This window comes from Anser anser (genome assembly GCF_964211835.1).
Source record: "Anser anser genome assembly, chromosome: 9".
Taxonomy (NCBI): Eukaryota; Metazoa; Chordata; class Aves; order Anseriformes; family Anatidae; genus Anser; species Anser anser.
Window position 1 is genome coordinate 5123243 of NC_139729.1, and position 19487 is coordinate 5142729.

The 19487-nt window shown below is 41.8% G+C and overlaps 1 protein-coding gene across 3 annotated transcripts in view; it reads left to right on the top strand.

Moving 5' to 3' along the window:
* PID1 (phosphotyrosine interaction domain containing 1) overlaps positions 1–19487 on the top strand; it is an 84065-nt gene that overhangs the window by 11596 nt on the left and 52982 nt on the right. For 2 of the 3 annotated variants that reach the window (XM_083848781.1, XM_083848783.1), the window contains exon 2: positions 18841–18987. In XM_083848781.1, the coding sequence (XP_083704907.1) occupies positions 18841–18987 (147 nt within the window). Of the gene's footprint in view, positions 1–6221; positions 6337–18840; positions 18988–19487 lie in introns of those variants that run through there. The other variant, XM_083848782.1, reaches the window with a different exon arrangement.

Here is a 19487-nt window from a genome sequence, read left to right on the forward strand (position 1 = left end):
GGAGACTCTGGGGATGGGCTCGTGTCTGAAAGGGGAGGCTGAGAGCTCTGGTTCACTGTGTGCCACCAGTTCTCGCCCACCCTGATGGATGTGTGCGGGAGCTGACAGTGTCGTGGCAGCAAGTGTGCACTGCGAATGCCGTGCTGTGATGTGCTGCCCATGCTGGCTGGTCCAGGGTGTGTTACCTGACCCCACATACAGACCCAGGGTTTGCTCTAGCGAATGTTTAATGCTGTTCTGCTTTGTACACCTGGAATTCCAAAGAGAACACTTTTTTTTTTTTTTTTTTTTTAGCTCATCATCATATCTTTGAAACTAATTGTAAGCAAAATAAAATAAAGCTGAGCACGTGGAGTCTGGACAGATCTTGGTAACATCTGGACCAGCTTGTCTGGTACCATGTGGTTTTGATGACTTGATTTTACTTAACTTTCAGGCAATGTTGAAATGCTGTTTGTCTGCTGGATGGACAAAGGCTTGGTCCTCACCAGAGGAGCTGCAATGGGGGGCGAGATGATTTCAGGCAGTTCCAATTTCTAATGTGCATGTTTTGATTAATATCTCTTTAACCTCATGTTAACCCCTAACACTGTGTGGTTACAAGTATAAATATTTATTCCCAGAACGTAGCTGTAGGTATGTGTTAGGATTAATGCTAAATTGTTAGTATTTAGTACTCACTTTAAGTAAAATCCGTTTATCAGGCTGCTTCCTTTTTTTTTTTTTTTTTAATTGCCAAACGAGTGTGCACAAACAGGGTTCAGATGGCCAGAGCCTCCAGAATCTCATTATCTTAATTGAAAAATGTCAGCCTTTGACATTAATAAATGATTTAGCTAGCACATGATTCAGTCACTGGGGAGAAATGAAATTGGCTGTTACAACCATCCCTCGCTTCTAGATGATAATGATAAGCTACAGCCCACAGCACTTCAGAATTAATAGCTCAGGGCTTAGGACATTATTTTCATATATTAGAACATCTCAATTTCATTGCATTTGGTAACATTTTATTCTGGAATATCTTCATGTAGAAAAAAATGGAAAGTACACGAGGGATATCCTCCTGTACACTCTAATGTCGCCGTTCAGCTTTTTACAGTCAGCAGATGTGTTGCCAGTGCTTGGCCTCTTCTTTTCCTTAAAATCAAACTGTTTTGTTTGTGTTGACCATTAAGTAGGGCCACTCTTCACTTACCAGAGGAAATAAGTTGTTTAGTCGATGTTTGGGTCTAGCTGTATATTGAACTACTGCAGTAAACAAGTAACTAATTCTCATCCGAATGTACTCTGTGCATGGATTTTATAGAGGCTTCTGGAAAAGAAAATATTTTTCTGTCTAAAAAGCATTTCCTACCCAGTGACTAGCTGTAAAAGAAACAGCTTGAAAGTATTTCCTGGCTGAAGGAAAGGTTTGGTGCATACTTTTAGTTTGCCATTGTGGTTAACATCAATATGTGTTTTTCTAGCACCGCTTAAGCTTTCCTCTCTTTTATGTACCCAGAGTTAATAAACATAGTTACAGAAATAACAATTTGTCTGAGTCAACCTGCTTGATCTTTTCTTTTCTTTTGGTAGCACCAATCCTGAGATTTTGCAAAGGGTAATCTGAAGATTCAGGCTTGGCTCTGCTCCTCGCTGAAATCGCTGGTAAAATGCGGACAGCCTTGCTGCTGGAGCAGGGGCCCGAGGCTTGTGGCTTGGCTGGTTGGCTTTTGATGGTTCGTGTTTTTGTTTGTTTGTTTTTTGAGAACTAGATCTGTGCAAAATTTAGCATTGGCATATTGAAGGAGATAAATAGGTGAGGTGAGCCCAGCCAGAGCAGACAGGTATTGCTTTTGCCGTTTGCTTTGTGAAGCTTAAGTGTCGTTTCTTTCAGTTTCTGAGCTGGATTAGTGAACAACTGGCAGGAGTGCCAGGAGATGTGTGGCTGTGGGTTCGCACAGTGCAGGTTTTTTGTGTTGTCACCAGTCAGCAGAGGAAAGCTGGGATTTGCAATATTGCTTTTTCCAGAAAATAGGAAATCAAAGGTGGCAAACACACGTGTCCTCAAGTGCGCTCAGGTTTTGAACAGAGGGGCTGGGGCTTTGCTTCATGCAGACTGCCCGTTCTGCTGCCACTTTTCAGTTCTGCCACTCCTTCAGTCCTGACTGTTTCTGTACTAACAGATGTGTTACAACTTCAGGAGATGTGGGGTTAAAGAACCATTAAGGTTAGTCACCTCTGTGATACCAAAAGCTAGGCTAGATAACCTTGGTCGGTTTTTGGCAAAAGTAGGTTTGAAATGGTTTTGAAGGCTGGGTACAGACAGAGCGAAACCCATAAATATATCTTGTAAACTTGCTCTCCTGAGCTGCAGACCGTCACCCAGCAGCTCAGGCCTGAAGACTGCGAGTTAGCCGTGCTCTGTGCATCGACACGTGAGTGCACTGCCGTTATGTTATCACAAAACTGGAGCTAAACCCAGCTGGAAATGGAAAAACCATGTCAATCAAAATAATAAAAAGAGGGGGCATGCTCCTAATAAATGCTGCAGTGTAACAGTAAATACTTGCACGCTTTTATAGAAATAACAAAGCTCTCATTTCAGCCATGCGCATATTTTTACTTACTGCGAGCAAGCAGCCGCCTGTGCCGAAAGGGCTGTGCTCTGAGCACTAAGTGAAGTCTAATTTCTTGCAGGATAGCATTTGGGTTTTGCTAAATATTAAATCATTCGGTGCACATGTATCTCTTCTGGAATTGAAAACATCTTTTATTTATTGGGCTGAGCTGGCAGCCAACACAGAAAGCAGTCTGCATTTTGTTTATCAATCCACAGAGAAATCCAGTTCTTCAGAGTGTACTTTTCATCTGCCAAGAGCATCAATGGAAAGTTTAACCATCTCCCAGTATCTTTCCTAATTATTTAAACATGGCCATTAAGGAAGGCGTTTAATTCTTTAAATAAGGTGCAGAAGGCGTTAGCAAATTGAGGGACGTGGTGGAGGATTTAACTCCATGATTTCGGAGGTTTTGCTGGTGACAGACCACTTGGCTGGTCCCTGGAGGTGCTGCAGACCTGCCTCGCTCGGGAAATCCCATCCCTCGGACCCCTGCCCTTCTCGCCCCGTGGGGATGCTGCTGTGGTGGCTGTGGTTTTGGACCATGCGTAGACTCTTGCTGGGGAAGCCCTGATTGAAAGCACTGCTCTGTGCTGCCATCTATGCAGAGGCTATTCAGCGAGAGTAAGCAGCCTAGTCCTGATGCGTTCATTAAGCTATTCTGTTCATTTTAATTAGTCTAATTTAAGCTTTGATATATGCATATAAAAATGGTCCATGATCATTTCAGGGCTTGGCTGAAAACCTCTGGTACAGAGCTGTCAATAAACCCATAGCAATGCGTGAATGCTGGAGGGATTCGGATGGATCTTTTCAGATGATTTTTGTGCCTGTGTTTGGAGAAATGGGAACGTGTAAAAGGTTTTCCTTGCAGCTGACAAAATTCTAAAAGTCTGCCATTCTGTATTTAGCTATCAGGGTTTTATTTATTACGGTCCTAGCAGGAAGATTTCTTGCGTAAATCGTGACATCCAGGTTCACTAACTGAACACAAGGTTTATTACTATATGGACTTGATAATTAGTTCGTAATTTGTGCATAGGCATTTCATCCTGGCGGTTTTCTCGCAGCGAATAATTTGCCTTTTATTTGTTGAGGCTGTTTTTTTTCTTTGGTGAAAACAGAACTCCCATTCATGATGGGCACAGCAAATGTAGTAAAACATTATCATAGCTGGGATTTGTTGTACACTATGGATTTATGTCAAGAATGTTAATGATTTGTTTATGAATAAGTGAGCCTGTAGTATTGTGAAACAATATCTGGCAGGGCTGCTGAATGGACATTTTGAAAGCAGAGGATTCTTGAACTGCGTAAGCTGTAGATAACTTGTATGTCTCAAGCTAGTCATAAGTAGGCTTATGGATTTTAAACAGAAGTGTTTATTTATCATTATGCATTATCATCTTCTACCGCACTCATCTGCCATATGTATGGGCCACTCAATAACATGCAAAGAGGCTGTCAAGTATTTTTTTAAGGATAGTTAATCTCCTTCTAGTAGGCTTTATTTTAAAAATAGCTGTTTTTTTTTTCCTTTTTCCTCAAAAAAAAAAAAAAGGAGGCCTTAAGCAGAGCAGTGTGATGTTTGCAGAGTTGCTGGAGATTGGGAATGTACAGTGGATTTGCAGTGTCTCACTTGGGTGTAGCACCTGGTTTAGCAGAAGAACCACCTGAATTTCCTGATGAAATATGGGCACCTGAGCCCAAAGCCTAGGGGCTCAAGTGCTGGGTTTGAACAGCCGGGCTGTTCTGTGGAGTGTGTCTAAACTCTGCCCAAGAAATTATGGCATTTATTGAAACGGCGTCTTGTACTTTTTAATGAGCTGGGCTATCAGCTCTGTATCACTGGATGGTTAAAATGGAGCAAGAATTGCTTTAACATTAAAACTGTGCCTGGAGGACTTCTCTGAGAAATTGCTTATGATTATTATGTGAATATAATACAGGAAGACAGCTTTGCTTCTTTGCTGTGCTTTTTTTCATACTGAGTGCAGTTTTGGGAGTTGAAAGGTACACGTGGGAAGCAATGTTCAAATGGGAACGGCTTTGGGAGACTTGCAGTACTCTCTCCCTTTGAACATGGGTAGGGAAGGGAGGTAAGACAATTTATTGAGATGCAACTTTTATAGAAGAATTGGATTTCCTCTAAATACGGTTTGATTGCGTGCCAAACGGAAAAGCGGCTGAGGCCAGAACACATCAGGCACTGAAATGGAGAAGGATCTCTTCCAAACCGAATGGGCTGGGGGAAAATGAGCCGAGCATTGCTCGCTCCTTCTGCTGTGTGTGCGTACGCACATCTGAATAAATGGGAAGATACCCTCCTCTGTGACAGCTGAGGATGATGAAGCAGCCATGGTGGGCAGCCAGGCTGGCTGCAGCCTAACCCAGTACAGGCAGCGACACCCAGGAGTGCTTTATAGGGCCCGGGGCAGGCGGCCGGAGCTGCTGATGTGCAACCGCTGAGATTTGTCCCCGCGTCCTGTGAGCGCTATTTCTGCCATGGCGTGTTCATTGCTTGCGCTGCTTTCAGAATTGTCTACCCTCCCTTCCCCAGAATCGTCTGGTCTGAGCTGGTAATTCAGCAAATAAATAGCCTGCGAGCTTCATTTTGCTCCCGTTCTCCAGTACAGCAGTGCACAGGCAGGCAGGAGGGCATGCAGGGAGGCTGTGGTGGAGCTGATGCACTAATTGTTCTCCATATGGATGCTTGTGCCCTGTCCTCGCTCAGACCCATACCGCACCATTAAACACTATTAAATATTGGCAGCATAACAGTAAACTGCAGTTGCAATTTGTCTACTGTGTAAGCAGAAAAGGCAATCCCAAATCTGCTTTAGGAACAGCTTTATTCCGTTGGGTTGGGAATATCAGTGATAGTCACCAGAGCCTGTTAATTTCTAACTGCAGTGGTGATAAAACATGAAAGTGGAAATGCTCATGTCATAGGGCAGGAGTTGGAACTAATCACTTTTCTACAGATGCTACAGGGAAAATAGATTACAGCCACAGCCCTGTTTCATGTGCGGGTTGAAGCTGGTTCCCTATTTATACAAGGGATGGCACACTGCATGGAGTACCATGGTCATCAGATGATATCTAATCTTTATTTCTACAAATAATTATTTTTAAAATTCAGCGGTTAAGCAGATGTACTTGTTGTTTAGCTTTTTCATTGTGAAACAGTCAAAAGATATGGCCATGCCTTATGGATAAGCACTGCATATGCCTGCCTGCCTTGAACAACAGAAAATTTTGTTAGTTTGTGTTTGTGTTTCTGCGGGGAGATGATGTAGCTCTTCAACCTCTGATTTTCCCTGTTGTGCTCTTTGTAGTGTGGATGACACTGAGCTGCTTATGGTACCCAACCAGCACTTAAAGATGTGAAAAAACAAAACTTGAAACATTTCTGTTATGGTGGTTGCTGGATTGCACCCAAGAGGGAACAGGCTTTGTCGAATGATCAAAGGTCCCCTGCTCTCATCAGCTGCTCGGAATGGAGCAGACAGATGTTTATCTATCTGATTGTCTTGTAAAACGGTAGATTTGCCTTGTGCAAATAGCTGTGCATGCAAAACTTTACTGATGTTATTTCTGAGGCTTTTCTAATGTCATCTGAAAATCTGTTCCGGACAGAGAACCTGGGATCTGAAATAAAATAAAAATCACACAAGGATACCTTCCGCTCCTGAAGTCTCCCAAGCCTCAAAATAGCATAGCTGGGTTAAAGGTCAGTATATTGGAGGGGAACTGGTGGTGATTGAGTGATGTGGAGTTCAAGTGCCCTCTCAAAGTCTGTGACTGCGACTAGCAGCTCACCCAGACTTTCCACTTCTGGGTTTTTCTGTTTCAAGATTTGCTTCTGGACTGAATTGACATAGATGTATTTGTTTATTTGTTTTGAATGCCAGTGCTTTAGTTGTGGTGGTCTCCAAAGTAACATTCCATCAGCACCAACACTTTTACAGACTTTCCTTTAAATAATGGTAAAACTTGGAATGCAAGAAGACAAACCTCTGACATCTAGCTTGGAATCAGCCCTCAGGAAGAGAAATACCCATCTCGAGCACTGGACTCTGACCTCCTGCAGACTTTCCCAAGTGCATACCGAAGGCAAAACCTTATTCTGTGCCTGTCTGAGGCGCTGAGTGCTGCATGTTCATGAACAGCATGTAGGCAGAGAAAGCTTTGTAGTGCAGTCTTGGGGATCTCGGCAGCTGCAATGAACAACCAGTTGGCAGTGAGTGGTGATGAGGTCTTGCATGGCTGTTGCATTATTCTCTGTGTGCCATAGAGCTTATCCGACAAGCTCTGCACTGAGGTTCTCTTCTGTTGATGGCCCTCCGTCAGAGGAGTTGGACCTCATGATACTAGCTGGTGTTTGCTCTAAGCGCTGTGTAAATTATCTTTCCTTTCCAAGATGCTATGAGCTAGACAGTTACTCTTCCTAGTAATGTTTGTGGAAGAGGCCAGGAGACTTGCTGGAGTCCCTTCAAAAGTCCCTTGTGGATTCTTCTCCCGTTGCAGGACTGGGGCTGACTCACACAGAAGCAGTGCTGAAGGTTCACATTGAATCCTTGTGTGTGTGCATCCACCTGCATCGTATCTGCAGCCTACCTGATTATTGCCATATCAGTAAATGGCCAGCATCAGCTTTATATTTTTTTTTCTTTTCTCCAGATTACCGTCATTGACATCGCTTATCAGTTTGGCCCAGAGATTTTTTTTTGAAGGAACTGTATGTCCATTATACATGCAAATAGCTTAGATAAGCACAGTTCAGAAGTAGGGCTGCAGCATGAAGAATTGCAAATATAAGAAAAAGTGGATTCTGTGATTGATAACCCTTGGGCTTAGTGGTCAGAATGCAAATAAAAGCTGCAAATCTGAGCAGAGAGACATGCTATAAAAAGCATTATCACAAGTTAAGCTGTAGAAGACACATTTCTGCATGGCAATCTACTGGATTTATTTTGGCAATTATTTATTTGTGGCAGTGGTGTTTGTGAAAATGGAATTTTTAGCAATCTTGTTATAATTATAGAGGACTGAGTATGTAGAGCTGCTCAAACATTTTACATCAGAGTTTGCTTTTTTTCAGCCAAATACATGTCTTTTTTGATTAAAATTAGTGTCTTATTTTTTTTTCCCCCCAGAAGAATGACTAATTGGTACTCACAAGATTCAAAACTTCAATTTTTTATCAGAGACACCTAAATTCTTTCCCTCCCTTGTCTTTCAGGGTAAATAATTTAGATTTCAGATGCACTGAGTTTGATAAAATCCACCTTGTTAACATTTCCCGTAGAATTAGAGCTCTGTGCATTTTGAGGGATGCTGGAATAACTGCATCAGTAATGCCTGTAAGTTAAATTGAATGGGGCAAGGGAAGAAGGCAGTAGGGAAATGCTGGGCAGGCAGTTCATTTATTTTAATTTTCCTGGTTCTTTCACATCTGTTTAACTAGCTGCCCAACACACGTACATTGGAGACTGGAAGTGTCTTGGGCATTCGGAATACTTCCATTGTCTTATATTACAGGAGCGTATGTTAAATCTGCATCTAGGGAAGCTCAGAGCTTTAAAAGCCCAGGCCCTTTTCCTTGGTTGTTGATGTTCTGTATTATTTCATTTCCCACAAGCCTGAAATGCGTTAAAGTTTTGTTTGTGATAATTGGCAGGGTTTGCACCAGGAAACATTTAAAAAGGAAAATGAACCTCACTCATCTACATTCCCGTGTCTCCTGCAACTTCACTGCTTGAAGCTGAGCCCAAACTCTCAAAGCTGACTGGCTTTTTTTGGATGCAAAATAAAATTTAAGTTGTAAGGTGCCTGAGAAAGGATCATGTTTAAGGTGGCCATCAGTTGTAGGGGTGGGGTGAGGAAGGATGGGGATGTGCTGAGAAGAATGATTTTCCTATTCTGCTTGTCTGCTGATGTGCAGGGTTGTTTATTTTGCAGATGTTTTCTGCATGGAAAACTTGCCAGTCATTGCTGTGTCAGTCAAAACTTGGAGCAGATCGGGCAAAAGTGAGAGTATACTTCTCAGAAAAAGAGGAATCTGTCTTCCCAATGTAAGAGGTTGAACGACGGCCCTTATGCAGGCCTGAGGTCTTAAGTTATGCCAGTCTTGCTGGAAGGGAACACTGGGATAGTTTTGAGCTCTTACATTTAATGCACCTAAACAGTTTAATATTTCCATCAGTCAATGTGCTTCATTGCATTGGTGATGCTGAATTACAGGACTGAAATAGCAGCGTCTAGTTACTGCTGTACAAGGGAGTAGTAATGCTACGTGTAGGTAAATGTAGTAGCACATGTAAAGCAGCAGCAAAAAGGGGTCTGGTGCATTTCCCGTTGGACTTCATATCTGTTTTGCCCTGGATTTCTGTGGAAGCAGGGAAAGTTTTTGCATGGCATATGGGATTCCTAAAGTCTGGGATTTAGTTGTGAATGAGTACGTGTTTCCAGAATGGAATTACTGGAGTTTGTTTAATCAATTGTGGATTCCTCCAGAGTGATGCTGCAGTGCCTGTGTGAGGAGTTAGCTCTGTTTAATTGGTCCCGTATGTATTTGCAGATAGTATATTAACCATGCCTTGGGGGGATAAGGGCTTTTGGTTGAATCTCTTGGTGCATATTTTATTTCTTTTCTGTTTTTTTTTTTTGTTGCTGTTGTTCTAAGAACTGTAGACATGTATATAAGTATAATCACTAGCATTTTGAAACTTAATACTCAGCAGAGGGTTTAGTTAGGCTTCTGCAAAAATATCTGAACTTTGACAATTAAAGAAGAAACTGAGGTTTTACAGGGAAGCTGGGTGCTTACATTGGGAGACTCGGGAGCTTAATCTCCCTTCTCATCAAGCACTAAGGACTTGGCCTTTGAAAATCAGAAAAGTGGAAACATCAGGAAACATTAACTACTTTTGGAAAACCTTGAAAATGCCATGCAGATCCAGCCTTTACATCTGGAGCCTGTGGCTGTGAGAGGGCTGTCCTGCCTGTGGCTGCCATAGGTGGGCACCAGGCAAGGGGAGCGCTGCTCTCAGCCACTTCACTTGAATCATTTTGTGCTGCAAAAAGCAGAGTAATTTTGCATCTGTCTGTTTTGGCTTAACTCAACCAGTAAGGTAGTTGCAGGAGAAACAGGAATGTAAATGAGTTGGTTTGATTTCCTTTTGTAAAGGTTTCTTGGTGCAAATGCTGTCAGTTATCCAATTCTAAAGCTTTGCTGAATTAATGAGACACTTAGTGGAAGGGTATTTTTGATCATTTTCTGTAGACTCCCTTATTCCTGACATAGGCTCTCTGGTGTGCTGCTCTTATTCATGGCTTTAAGAAGTGAGAAGACCTACTGTGTGAAATCTCCTGGGGACAGGGGTTATGCATTTGCACTGCAGTGGGACCCAAGTTTTATCTGTATTCTGCATCATCAGCCCCAAAGGTTTGTATCGCTGTGAATCCTTGTGGAGGTCCTCCCTGCTGAATAATTTGCTGACGGTAGTGAGAAAGGATTAATAGTGCAGAGGAGATGAAAGGCCTGTGAGCGTAGGGCTGGCCAGAGGGGACGTGTGTGTGTGTGATGGGACAGCAGTGCTGGCCAGACATGGTTCCCCTGGGTATGCCCTGGAGCATGTCCTGACGGCACTCGTGGGGATGTGTGGAGAGAGAGGAGGCTAAAGCCATCAAGCTTCTTCCTTTGTCTTCTGCAAGGCTTGGGGGGATGCACCATGACAGAGGCTTTCCAAAAAGGAGGGTGACTTGCTGAAGGAGCAGGTCTGTTCACTTGGAGATGGCTTACATCCCTGGGAAGCAGGAGGACCCCTATTCTGAGACCTTCGGGAATGCCAGGCTTTAGTCTGGGGACTGTGTCAGACCCACAGAAGTCATTTCTCGAAAACAGAATAAAAGAGTAACCAGGAATCAGTGATAAAATAGACAGCTTTAGAGAAAGGAATGTATTACCATTGTATTATATCATTAGGATTGTATCTCTATCTCATAGCTGTAAATACAAGAATTAATAGACTTGCTACAAAAGTTCATTTGGTTCGTATTTATCCAAGAATTTTGGCAATAATTTGGATGCTTTTTTTCTGCAGTGTTAGCAAACATGCGCGTACCTAGCAAATAAATCAGAGCAAATTCCCTGTTTGTAGCAGACACCTCTGTCATCCAGTCCTTAGCCCTGTCTCAGAAAACGAGTCCCAGAAAGGCAAGAGGGAGATCAGTGAACTACGGAACTGCCTAACAAGTTGTCGATTTATTGCAAAAAGTGAAGGAGAAGAGTGAAAGTGACTGAAATGCTTTTTTGTTGTTGTTTTTGGAAGAGCTGTGTTGGGGAATGCAGTGGCTGTCTGGCAGGTATTGTACAAGATGATCTCGCTTTGCCAGGCTCAGAGTGAGGAGAAAGAATGTTTTAAAGCATCCTCTGACACAGAAATTATTGGAAAGCCTCCAAGAGCAAATTGAAAAAGCAACAACCGCCTTCATGCTGCAGGATTCCATTGTTTTAATATTGGGCCAACTATACCAAATAATACATCCACTGGAAACTCATGGTAGGGGAAAAATATGTTGGAAAGCAGCTAAGGGGTCAAGCTCAAAATCGAAGTGAATGGACTTGACATATCTATGCCGTTGCATGTCCTATTTTGTTCTTTCATTTCTTGTCAGTTCCTATTTAATTTTATCAACTCTTTCGTTTCTTTTTTTTCCTTTTAAAAACAACGACAACAACAAACCAACAAAAAGCATCTTTAGTCTTCTCCTGGGCCTGTGTTCTGGTTCCCATTTGGGCTGAGAAGTGCAGGGGCTGATAAATACCTGGCTTTGCGTGGAGAAATTCTGGCATACTGGTACTTTTGGAAATGTAATCTAGTTAAAAATCCAGGCTTGCATGTGGTCACAGTGCTCTTGGGGAGGTACTGCTGCTCTGGTGATGAGAAGATGAACAGCAGATAAAGAGGATGACTTTAATTTCCTTTAGTGCTGTGCATGGGGGCCATGTTTCCCAGGCAGGTTTTCTTTGACTTCTGAACGTAGCAACACATTTCAAAATCTATTTTACATTTATCAGTAAAACAATAAACTGTCAAAGCCCAAATCCAACTAGATGTAGTTAGTTGCACATCTTCAGTCCACATGCCTAATTTCCACTGAAATAATGGACTGGGAACTTAGGTACTGTAATGTTAAAAAAAACATAATCAAAAAAGCTATTGCAGTGCTATGGTTTCTTTTACCTCTTCCACTGACACTTTAAGGATTTCTAATTGTATTTTCCCGCTTACTAGTGTTCTGAGATATTGACTCTTTATTACTCCGGTGTCGATCTCTATAGTGGGACTTAAGTTTTTTAGCGTTTACAGCTAAACGGGGAGCGTGGTCGCTGAACATCGTGGGTATTCAGATTTGCTGAGGTCGGGGGGTTTGGTTTGGCTGAGTGTAGAGAGATGTTAGAGGATCAGTCATGAAATTCTCATCTGGCTCTGAAGTTCCCTGCAGTTTGGAGGGTGTTTGTATCTGGGACTGTGTTTTGTTTGGGCAGCAATCCTGCTGATCGGAATCGCATAAGCTTGGCAACAGGATGGAGGAACCTAGCCAGAGCAAACTCAAAGTACACAGGGTCTGAGAACAAAACGTTTCACATGAATTAAATTGTGAGGAAACAGAAGTTCTTCAAACTTGTAAGAAAACAAGGCAATGTGAGCATCATCACACATGCAGCTGGGTGATCAGGGGTATAGATAGGCTGTGCAAGTTTTTTATTTTTATTTTTAATGGAATCTTCGTAGTTGTGGATTTCTTAAGGGCTTTGTTCTGTCACAGCAGGAAGCAGAATATTCCCCAAGAAGCTGGTATTGCAGTGGGGTGGAATAACTCTCTGCGCTTGCATGCAGCAGCATCTTTGCTGAAAGGATTTTTAACACTTGGCTGAATTTGGCTTGCTCTGTACCATACCCTGCACCTGGGCTTGTGTCCTTATCCTGCTTTTCTGTCTACAGCCCTATGTCCCTTTTCACTTCACCTACCCATTTTTTCTGTATATTATGGGTTCCTCCATCTGACCTTTAACGTTGACCTCCTTGTTGTGTTCACCAAATACAGGAGAGGCCCAGGAGAAGTCTTTGTGCCTGGCAGCAGGCAGCAGCGCCTGCGTGATGCTGGCTACTGCTCTCCTGCCACTTCCCTCTCTCCAGTCTCAGGCCTTGCTTGCTTTGATGCTGTCTTCTGCTTGGTGTCCTGTCACACAGGTTGGGGCACACCCCAGCAGCTGCAGATTACTCTTTTCTGTGCCAAAGTGCTCCCTGCTGCCCCGTCTCTCCTCCAGGCTGTTTGGTGGGGGGTGGTAGGACCAGGGGACACAAGTGGGGGACGTGGTGGCTTGCAGTCTTTCAGTTTCTGGTGCGTGACCACGCAGGGTGTCTCTTTGTGACACGATGTTTGCCAGGTGCTTTGCCCCTGGACCCCTGGGAGATGCCATGCCCTCGGTGCGGGCATGCTGAGTCGCACCATGGGCTGCCTGAGCTCCTGGGCTTCCAAACTGTGTCCCAGGGTCCCTGAAGGTGAGTCCATCATATCCTCGTGCCCATCGTATCCTCGTGTTCTTTAACCTAAATAGCATTTGTTATCTGTAAGGGATTGGATGGATTTGGTTTGATAGGCTGGCGAAATCCAGTTCTCCTAAGATACTGGAAGGGATACGCTCGAAATAACCACCAAATTTCTGGATTTAGATCAGTTTCAAACAGGTTATCCAGGCCAGATCTGCCTGAGTGTAAAGACCTGTGACAGGATCTTGGATTTGTGCATGCCGATCAGTGCTGTGCTGTAGAGCAGGCTGCTGATGGGATGATTTCTAACTTTGATAAGCGCTTCCATCCCCTTTGTGGAGGGTTTCATTGTAGTGTTCAGTACAATGTTTATATGAACTGCTAGTACAGGATAAATAAATACTGCACAGTGAAGTTTAACATGGGGAAGAGGAAAGAAACATTTAAAGTGTATCACCAGTATTTGTTTAACAAGAGATGGATCAGATTTGACATTTATCTGTACTGGATTGCATTTGCTTTAAATAAAACAAAGACTTGAAATGGCTAAGTTTTCATATGAACTGTATCTGAATTCTTCTTTTCTTGCCGAAAATATAGAGCTTGGGGTGGGGTATTCCTTGGGTCATGGCTCTGCTTGCGTCAGTGATGGGATAAGCGTACTGCTAAAGGACGATTGTGTTTTCATCTCCTTTATCTATGAGTAAGATAGTGGAGTCTGTTGTACATATGGACTGGATACTTCAGTAGTCAAATTCCACTGAGAGAAGGGAAAAAGAACATTTGGACTTACCAAAATTCTTTTGCAGTTCATTGCATTTGGTTTTGCCCTTGTTCTCCTAGGCTGCTGTTGCTGTGGGATGCTGTTGAACAGTTTGGGTTTCATGCCAGAACTAAATGAATTTCATAGATAGAAGAAGTGCTTGCACAAGGTAGTACATCATAGAGGTTATTTTTGACTCTTCCCAGTGACTGATCTTTTGCTATTTCTCTAATGTGGATTTCATCTGGCAGTTTTCTTGTAGGTGCTGTAGAAGATTGAGTTTTGCTTCTCATTTTGGCATATCCCTATTTCAGAGGCTTTTAACACATGTTAACACCCTACCAGTTTGGGGTTTGTAATACTGTTCATTCAATGTGTGTCTTTGGCAAAATTTGGCAAAAGATAGGAAGTATCACATTTCCAGATGAGCTGATGCAGCTGAATGTTGGTTATAACACTGATGTTAGGACATAATGGGGGCTGAGGGCTATGGGTCTGAAAGCTTTGTTACGCTCACTGTGTCACAACCTGTATAGCCTGTAAACCGAGTCCATTTTTGCTGCATTACAGATTACAATGAGTTATGGTCCCATTTTTTGTGACTCATATATATATATGCACATGCAACATATAATACTTTCTTAGTTGTATTTATTGGAGTTTGTTTTATTTCTGTCACCTGGTAGGGAATAAAAGGATCTACTAGCCCAGTCTTGGCTACTGAGTACTCAATATTGTAAACAACAGCGGCTGTTTAGTTATGACCTAAAAATGAAGAGCTGTGCAGAAGCATTAAGCATTGTTATTACAGACTGTCAGTGCCTACTTTTCTCCTCAAAGACACATTTAATTGTATAGTATCATAGTTTTCTCCAAGCCATTTGGCCTGGGTTGTGGAAAAGGCCATATTTTTGCTGACAAATTAAACCAAAGCGCTGTTAATTTTTTTTAACAGCAACAGAAATTAAGCTTGGACTAAATGCATAGTAACCTAAAATTTGCAAATTGAATGTTGTAAAATAGTTATTCTAGAGCTAAAACATGAATGTTGAGTTGATAAAATATATTGAAACTATTCAGAAGTACTTGATTCTTACATTGAATTAACATGTAGCTAGGAGAGTTAGTCATAATGAAATTTTCACTGCAATACGGAGCACTTACCAAGGAGGAAAGAATCTTTCATACCTCTGTAGTGACAATCATGGCCTGCTAAGGGTTTGGGTTACCAGTTGTACACTGTCCCATTTTCTTCTATAGGGGGAAATGATGCCATTAGTACTGGTAACTAAGCAAAACAAAATGATGGAACTTGAGTAGCTGAATAAGCAAAACCATAGTTTTGTATTAAGATAAATTTTCAATATTAGTAGGGTCTTTACTTAAATTTCACGCTGAATGGTTTTATGTTCAGCAAGTAGGAAAAATACAATGCTAATTACAGCTCTGATCCTTTCTTTGGCAATTCAGCTATTTTGTTTGCTCAAAGAATTTCAAAACTTGCTGCCAATTTCTTATTGCTACGTTGCTGCTCACACTTCTTTCGAACATAAAGTCTGTATCAGTAGCACCATCTAAATGGATAAAGAATGATGTGCAGTTGCGAGCTGATATATTCGTGCCAGTTAAGAATCTCTTCTTTTGACGTTCAGTTTAAGAGCTACCAAGTGAAGCTAGTGGTTCTGGCACATAGAATGTGAATGCTATAATGTTCTCTGAACCTTTATTTACTGAATTGCCAAAGTCATGCTTTTCAAGAACTTTGTGAACTTAAAGCACTTTAAAGAAATATTTTGGGTTCACAGCAGTGGAGAGCTAATGCTTTTTACTCAAAAAATACATTGGCTACTGTTATATGTCAGCATTTGCCAACAGTTTCCGGAGGAGATGCCAGTTTGGAGTGGAAACTAAGAAATGGATTCAGCGAAGCACTTTATTCTGTTCTTGGCTTAAAGCACATGAATAAAACCATTGACTACCCACGTGTGCTTTACTGGGACTGCTCACATAGTGAAAGTTAGGCACGTGTTTAAATAACTTGCTTATTTGGGGTCTCACTGCATGATGTCTTGCTGGCAGAGTCTTGATTTTCTTATGGCAACCAAAGTACGACCTGTGCACAGGGAGTACAGCATTGTCTGCACCAGCCACACAGTCCAAAGCAAAAGGATATTTCTGTGTCCACCCCCAGTCGGTCCTGCATTTCTCTGGCAACTAGTTATCTATCTGCTGCCAATTGTGCTCTAGTGTTTTTGGCATTCAACCACTCCAACTTGCTGCTCATGCAAGTATTGAATTGCCTTTGTAAGGTGGAGAGTAGGCTTTTCCTTGTTTAAGACTGTGTATGTGGCTGTTAAAACATGAAAAAAAAAGTAGTTTATTGTCACATCTTTCCTCATTTGGTCAAATTTTGCAAGCAAAACGTTGTTGGTAGTCCCACTGAAGTTGATAGAGATGCTAGCAGAGGAGAGGCACAATACCAAAGAACCAGCTCAGTGCTCTGGAGCCAAATGGAGGTTTTTCGTCTGTTGAATATCTAATGGAAGCAGTGTTCTTTATTAAAGAACCTCTGTAAACAGCTCATCAATGCAAACGCAGCTCTTCCAGCGTGCTGGGAGGGGAGAAGTGCTGTGGCGCTCCTGAGGACCAGTCCCAGGCCGGGGTCATCCCAGCCCTCACAACCAGCCTTCAGCACGCTCTCCTTTCTACATGTTTTCTCCAGAAGTACAATTTCCGCAGCTAGTTAGCCGATCTAGAGCCTGTATATAAGAGCAGTACAAGCCATTGCAGTTGTAGGAGACAGCAGTTACTTGACGGGCTCAGCGGGCCCAGTAGGCCCAGTGCTGTGGTTGGTAATCAGCAGTGCTCCATCAAACCCAGGATCTCAGACTGAGCTGGCTTTATGCTCTTTGGGGCTGGCAAGCTGTTGTCTGGCCTCTGCTAACAGCTTTGCCAGAGAAGCCTAGGAAACTCCAAACAAAAGGCTGCTAATCGGAACTGAAAGGTGAAATGAAATAGGTTCTCTCCATGAGTTCAGTAATCCTGGCTGGCAAAGAGCACTGTTATCTTCAGAAACATGTGTCAAAGAATATTCTTCAATGTATAATCATCTTAAACAGAGTGCTTTTTTTTTGCCGGAGATGTGTTTGGGAGAGTGAATGGGATAACACGTAATATGAGCCAGATGAAAAATAGTATGAGTAGATTTTTTCACTGGAATGGAAACTTGAACGCTTGCATAAACTGCACAGAGGCTCTGAAGTATTATTGTAACAGGCTGTAACTTCATGCGTGAGGTAGGAAAGCAAGTATTATTTTCACAGGCTGTTAGTGTTTGTGCCCTGAATATGCTTACAAGAGTGTTGAAAAAGCTGTAGATCTAGGATCGTAACAATTATTAGATACAGACACTGATGAGGTAAGGATTAAATTGTTTCAGAAGTATATTGTTTTAACAGGCTTTCTGTTAGCTAATGATAAAGTATTTATGAATTACATAGGAGGTTTATTTCCAAGAAGCTCTTGTGAATTTTCAATGGAAAACTTGAATCCACAAAAATCTGTATGAAAACATCGTAAAATCCAAATGGTTGGATTCATCCCTTGTGTATAAATAAAATATTTAGTAAGCACTCTCCTCACCTAAAGCACAGGACTGAAGAGCAAGGACCTGAGTTAAATTTCTAGCTCTGATAAAGCCTTCTTCTATGGTTCTGGGAAATCACTTAGTGACTCTCTTTCTGCAGACCAGACCCCGTACTGTTCCTCTGCCTTACAGAGGTGAAGGGGAGGCAGACAAAAGGAGTGGTTGCAAACCAAATTAAGAATCTCCCATCAAAAGACAGAGCATACTGTTTGGTTTTGATAAAAATAATAATAATAAAAAAAAACGGAGACATTGCACATGTCTAATAACTGCTGATTTGTAAGAGTCAAGTTATGAAGCTTTAACAAATGGATATTTCTTCAGACAGAACTGTAGTATATTTCTAGCTGGAATATGACATTAATTTGTTTCGTATCTGCATAGTTTACCCTTTAGATACATTTTAGCAAGCAAAAATACTTAGTTTCTCAAATCAAGGTCAGTTCAAAGAAACATCTAAAAATTGAAAAAAAAATCTGACTCTTCTGATTCTCCAAAATTGATTTAGAAACTTTTCATGGATTGGCTTTCTTCCCTTAAGCAATTACTGAGAAACTTTTAGTTCAACAGTGTTAATGTTCACTTGGCTAGTTCCTCTTCCAAGTCTGGGAAATTTTCTTGTTTGTTGTAGCAAGTGGCAAGTTTTTGATGACATCCATTTGTTATGTGCTTGTAGTGGCATTTACATTGGAGACTATGGGAACAACTGCTTACAAAGCAGGATGACTTAAAATTCATAGGCTAAAGGCAAACTGATGAGGAATCAGCTTGGCAGGAATGGTAACTTCTAGCCTCAGTGGGATGACATTTAAGTACAGATGATAGAAAACAAGAAAGGTTGAAACAGTGGTTCTTTGAATGGTCTTTGATCACCTGTTCTTTCCTTCATATTGTCATTAGTAGTGGAACTGGGTCTAAGAGCAATTTTTATAATGTGCCTGGGAATGATTAGAGGTTGAATATAGACCCTTTTTGGGACATATGTAGATCTTCATGTTAATTTGGCAAATTTGGAAATGTTTTCTCTGCTCAAAATGGCTAAATCGTCTCATTTTGTGTGTGTATATCCTTTTAATAAAAAACAGCCTCCACACTGCTAATAATAATAACGGATATTCACTTTGTTAAGTTATAAAGCTTCTTCACTCTCCCCATGGAAACTTCCAAGGCATTGAATAGCAAGCAAAACATGCAGACAGGTCCAACTATTATCTCTCATTTTTCTGCACCAGAACGCAATATAATTGCTTTTGTTTCTCTGTTCAGCACTTTCAGACCATGTTAAAGACCAAGTTGAATGTCCTAACTCTTCGGAAGGAGCCTCTCCCAACAGTGATCTTCCACGAACCAGAAGCCATTGAGCTGTGTACCACAACACCCCTCATGAAGACCCGGACTCACACTGGATGCAAGGTACTTGCAAGCAAAAACTTAAGGAGTGAGACCACTGTGGAATTGTCCTATATATGTAAGAGGAATCTAAAGAGCCCAAAGTAACCAACGTGGTCATTGTTCTGGAAACCCCATTAACTACCACTATTACCATAAGGTTTCTAAATCAAAAATGTCATTAGGGGGTTTCTGAAAAATTCTGGGCTTCAGTGAAAAATGTGGTGGAGGTGTGTAGCACAACACAAATAGAGAATTCTTGACAGCCTCCCAGGAATGTTACTTGCTGGAAACACAGCAGTTGCTTTCTGTAAGTGCTAGTGCTGAGGTGGGAGATGAAGAGCCAAGTGCTGTGTATTTGCATTTAGCAAGCTGTAGTATCAGAGGTATAAAACTACTGAAATAGGGTTGCAGGTTAAAACTCAAGGTTGGTTATAAAAAAAAGTTGGGGAGCAGTTAGATCATCATTTGGTTAAGAAAGAACATGAATTTGCCTACTTACATCAAAGCAGCTTCTGAAAAAG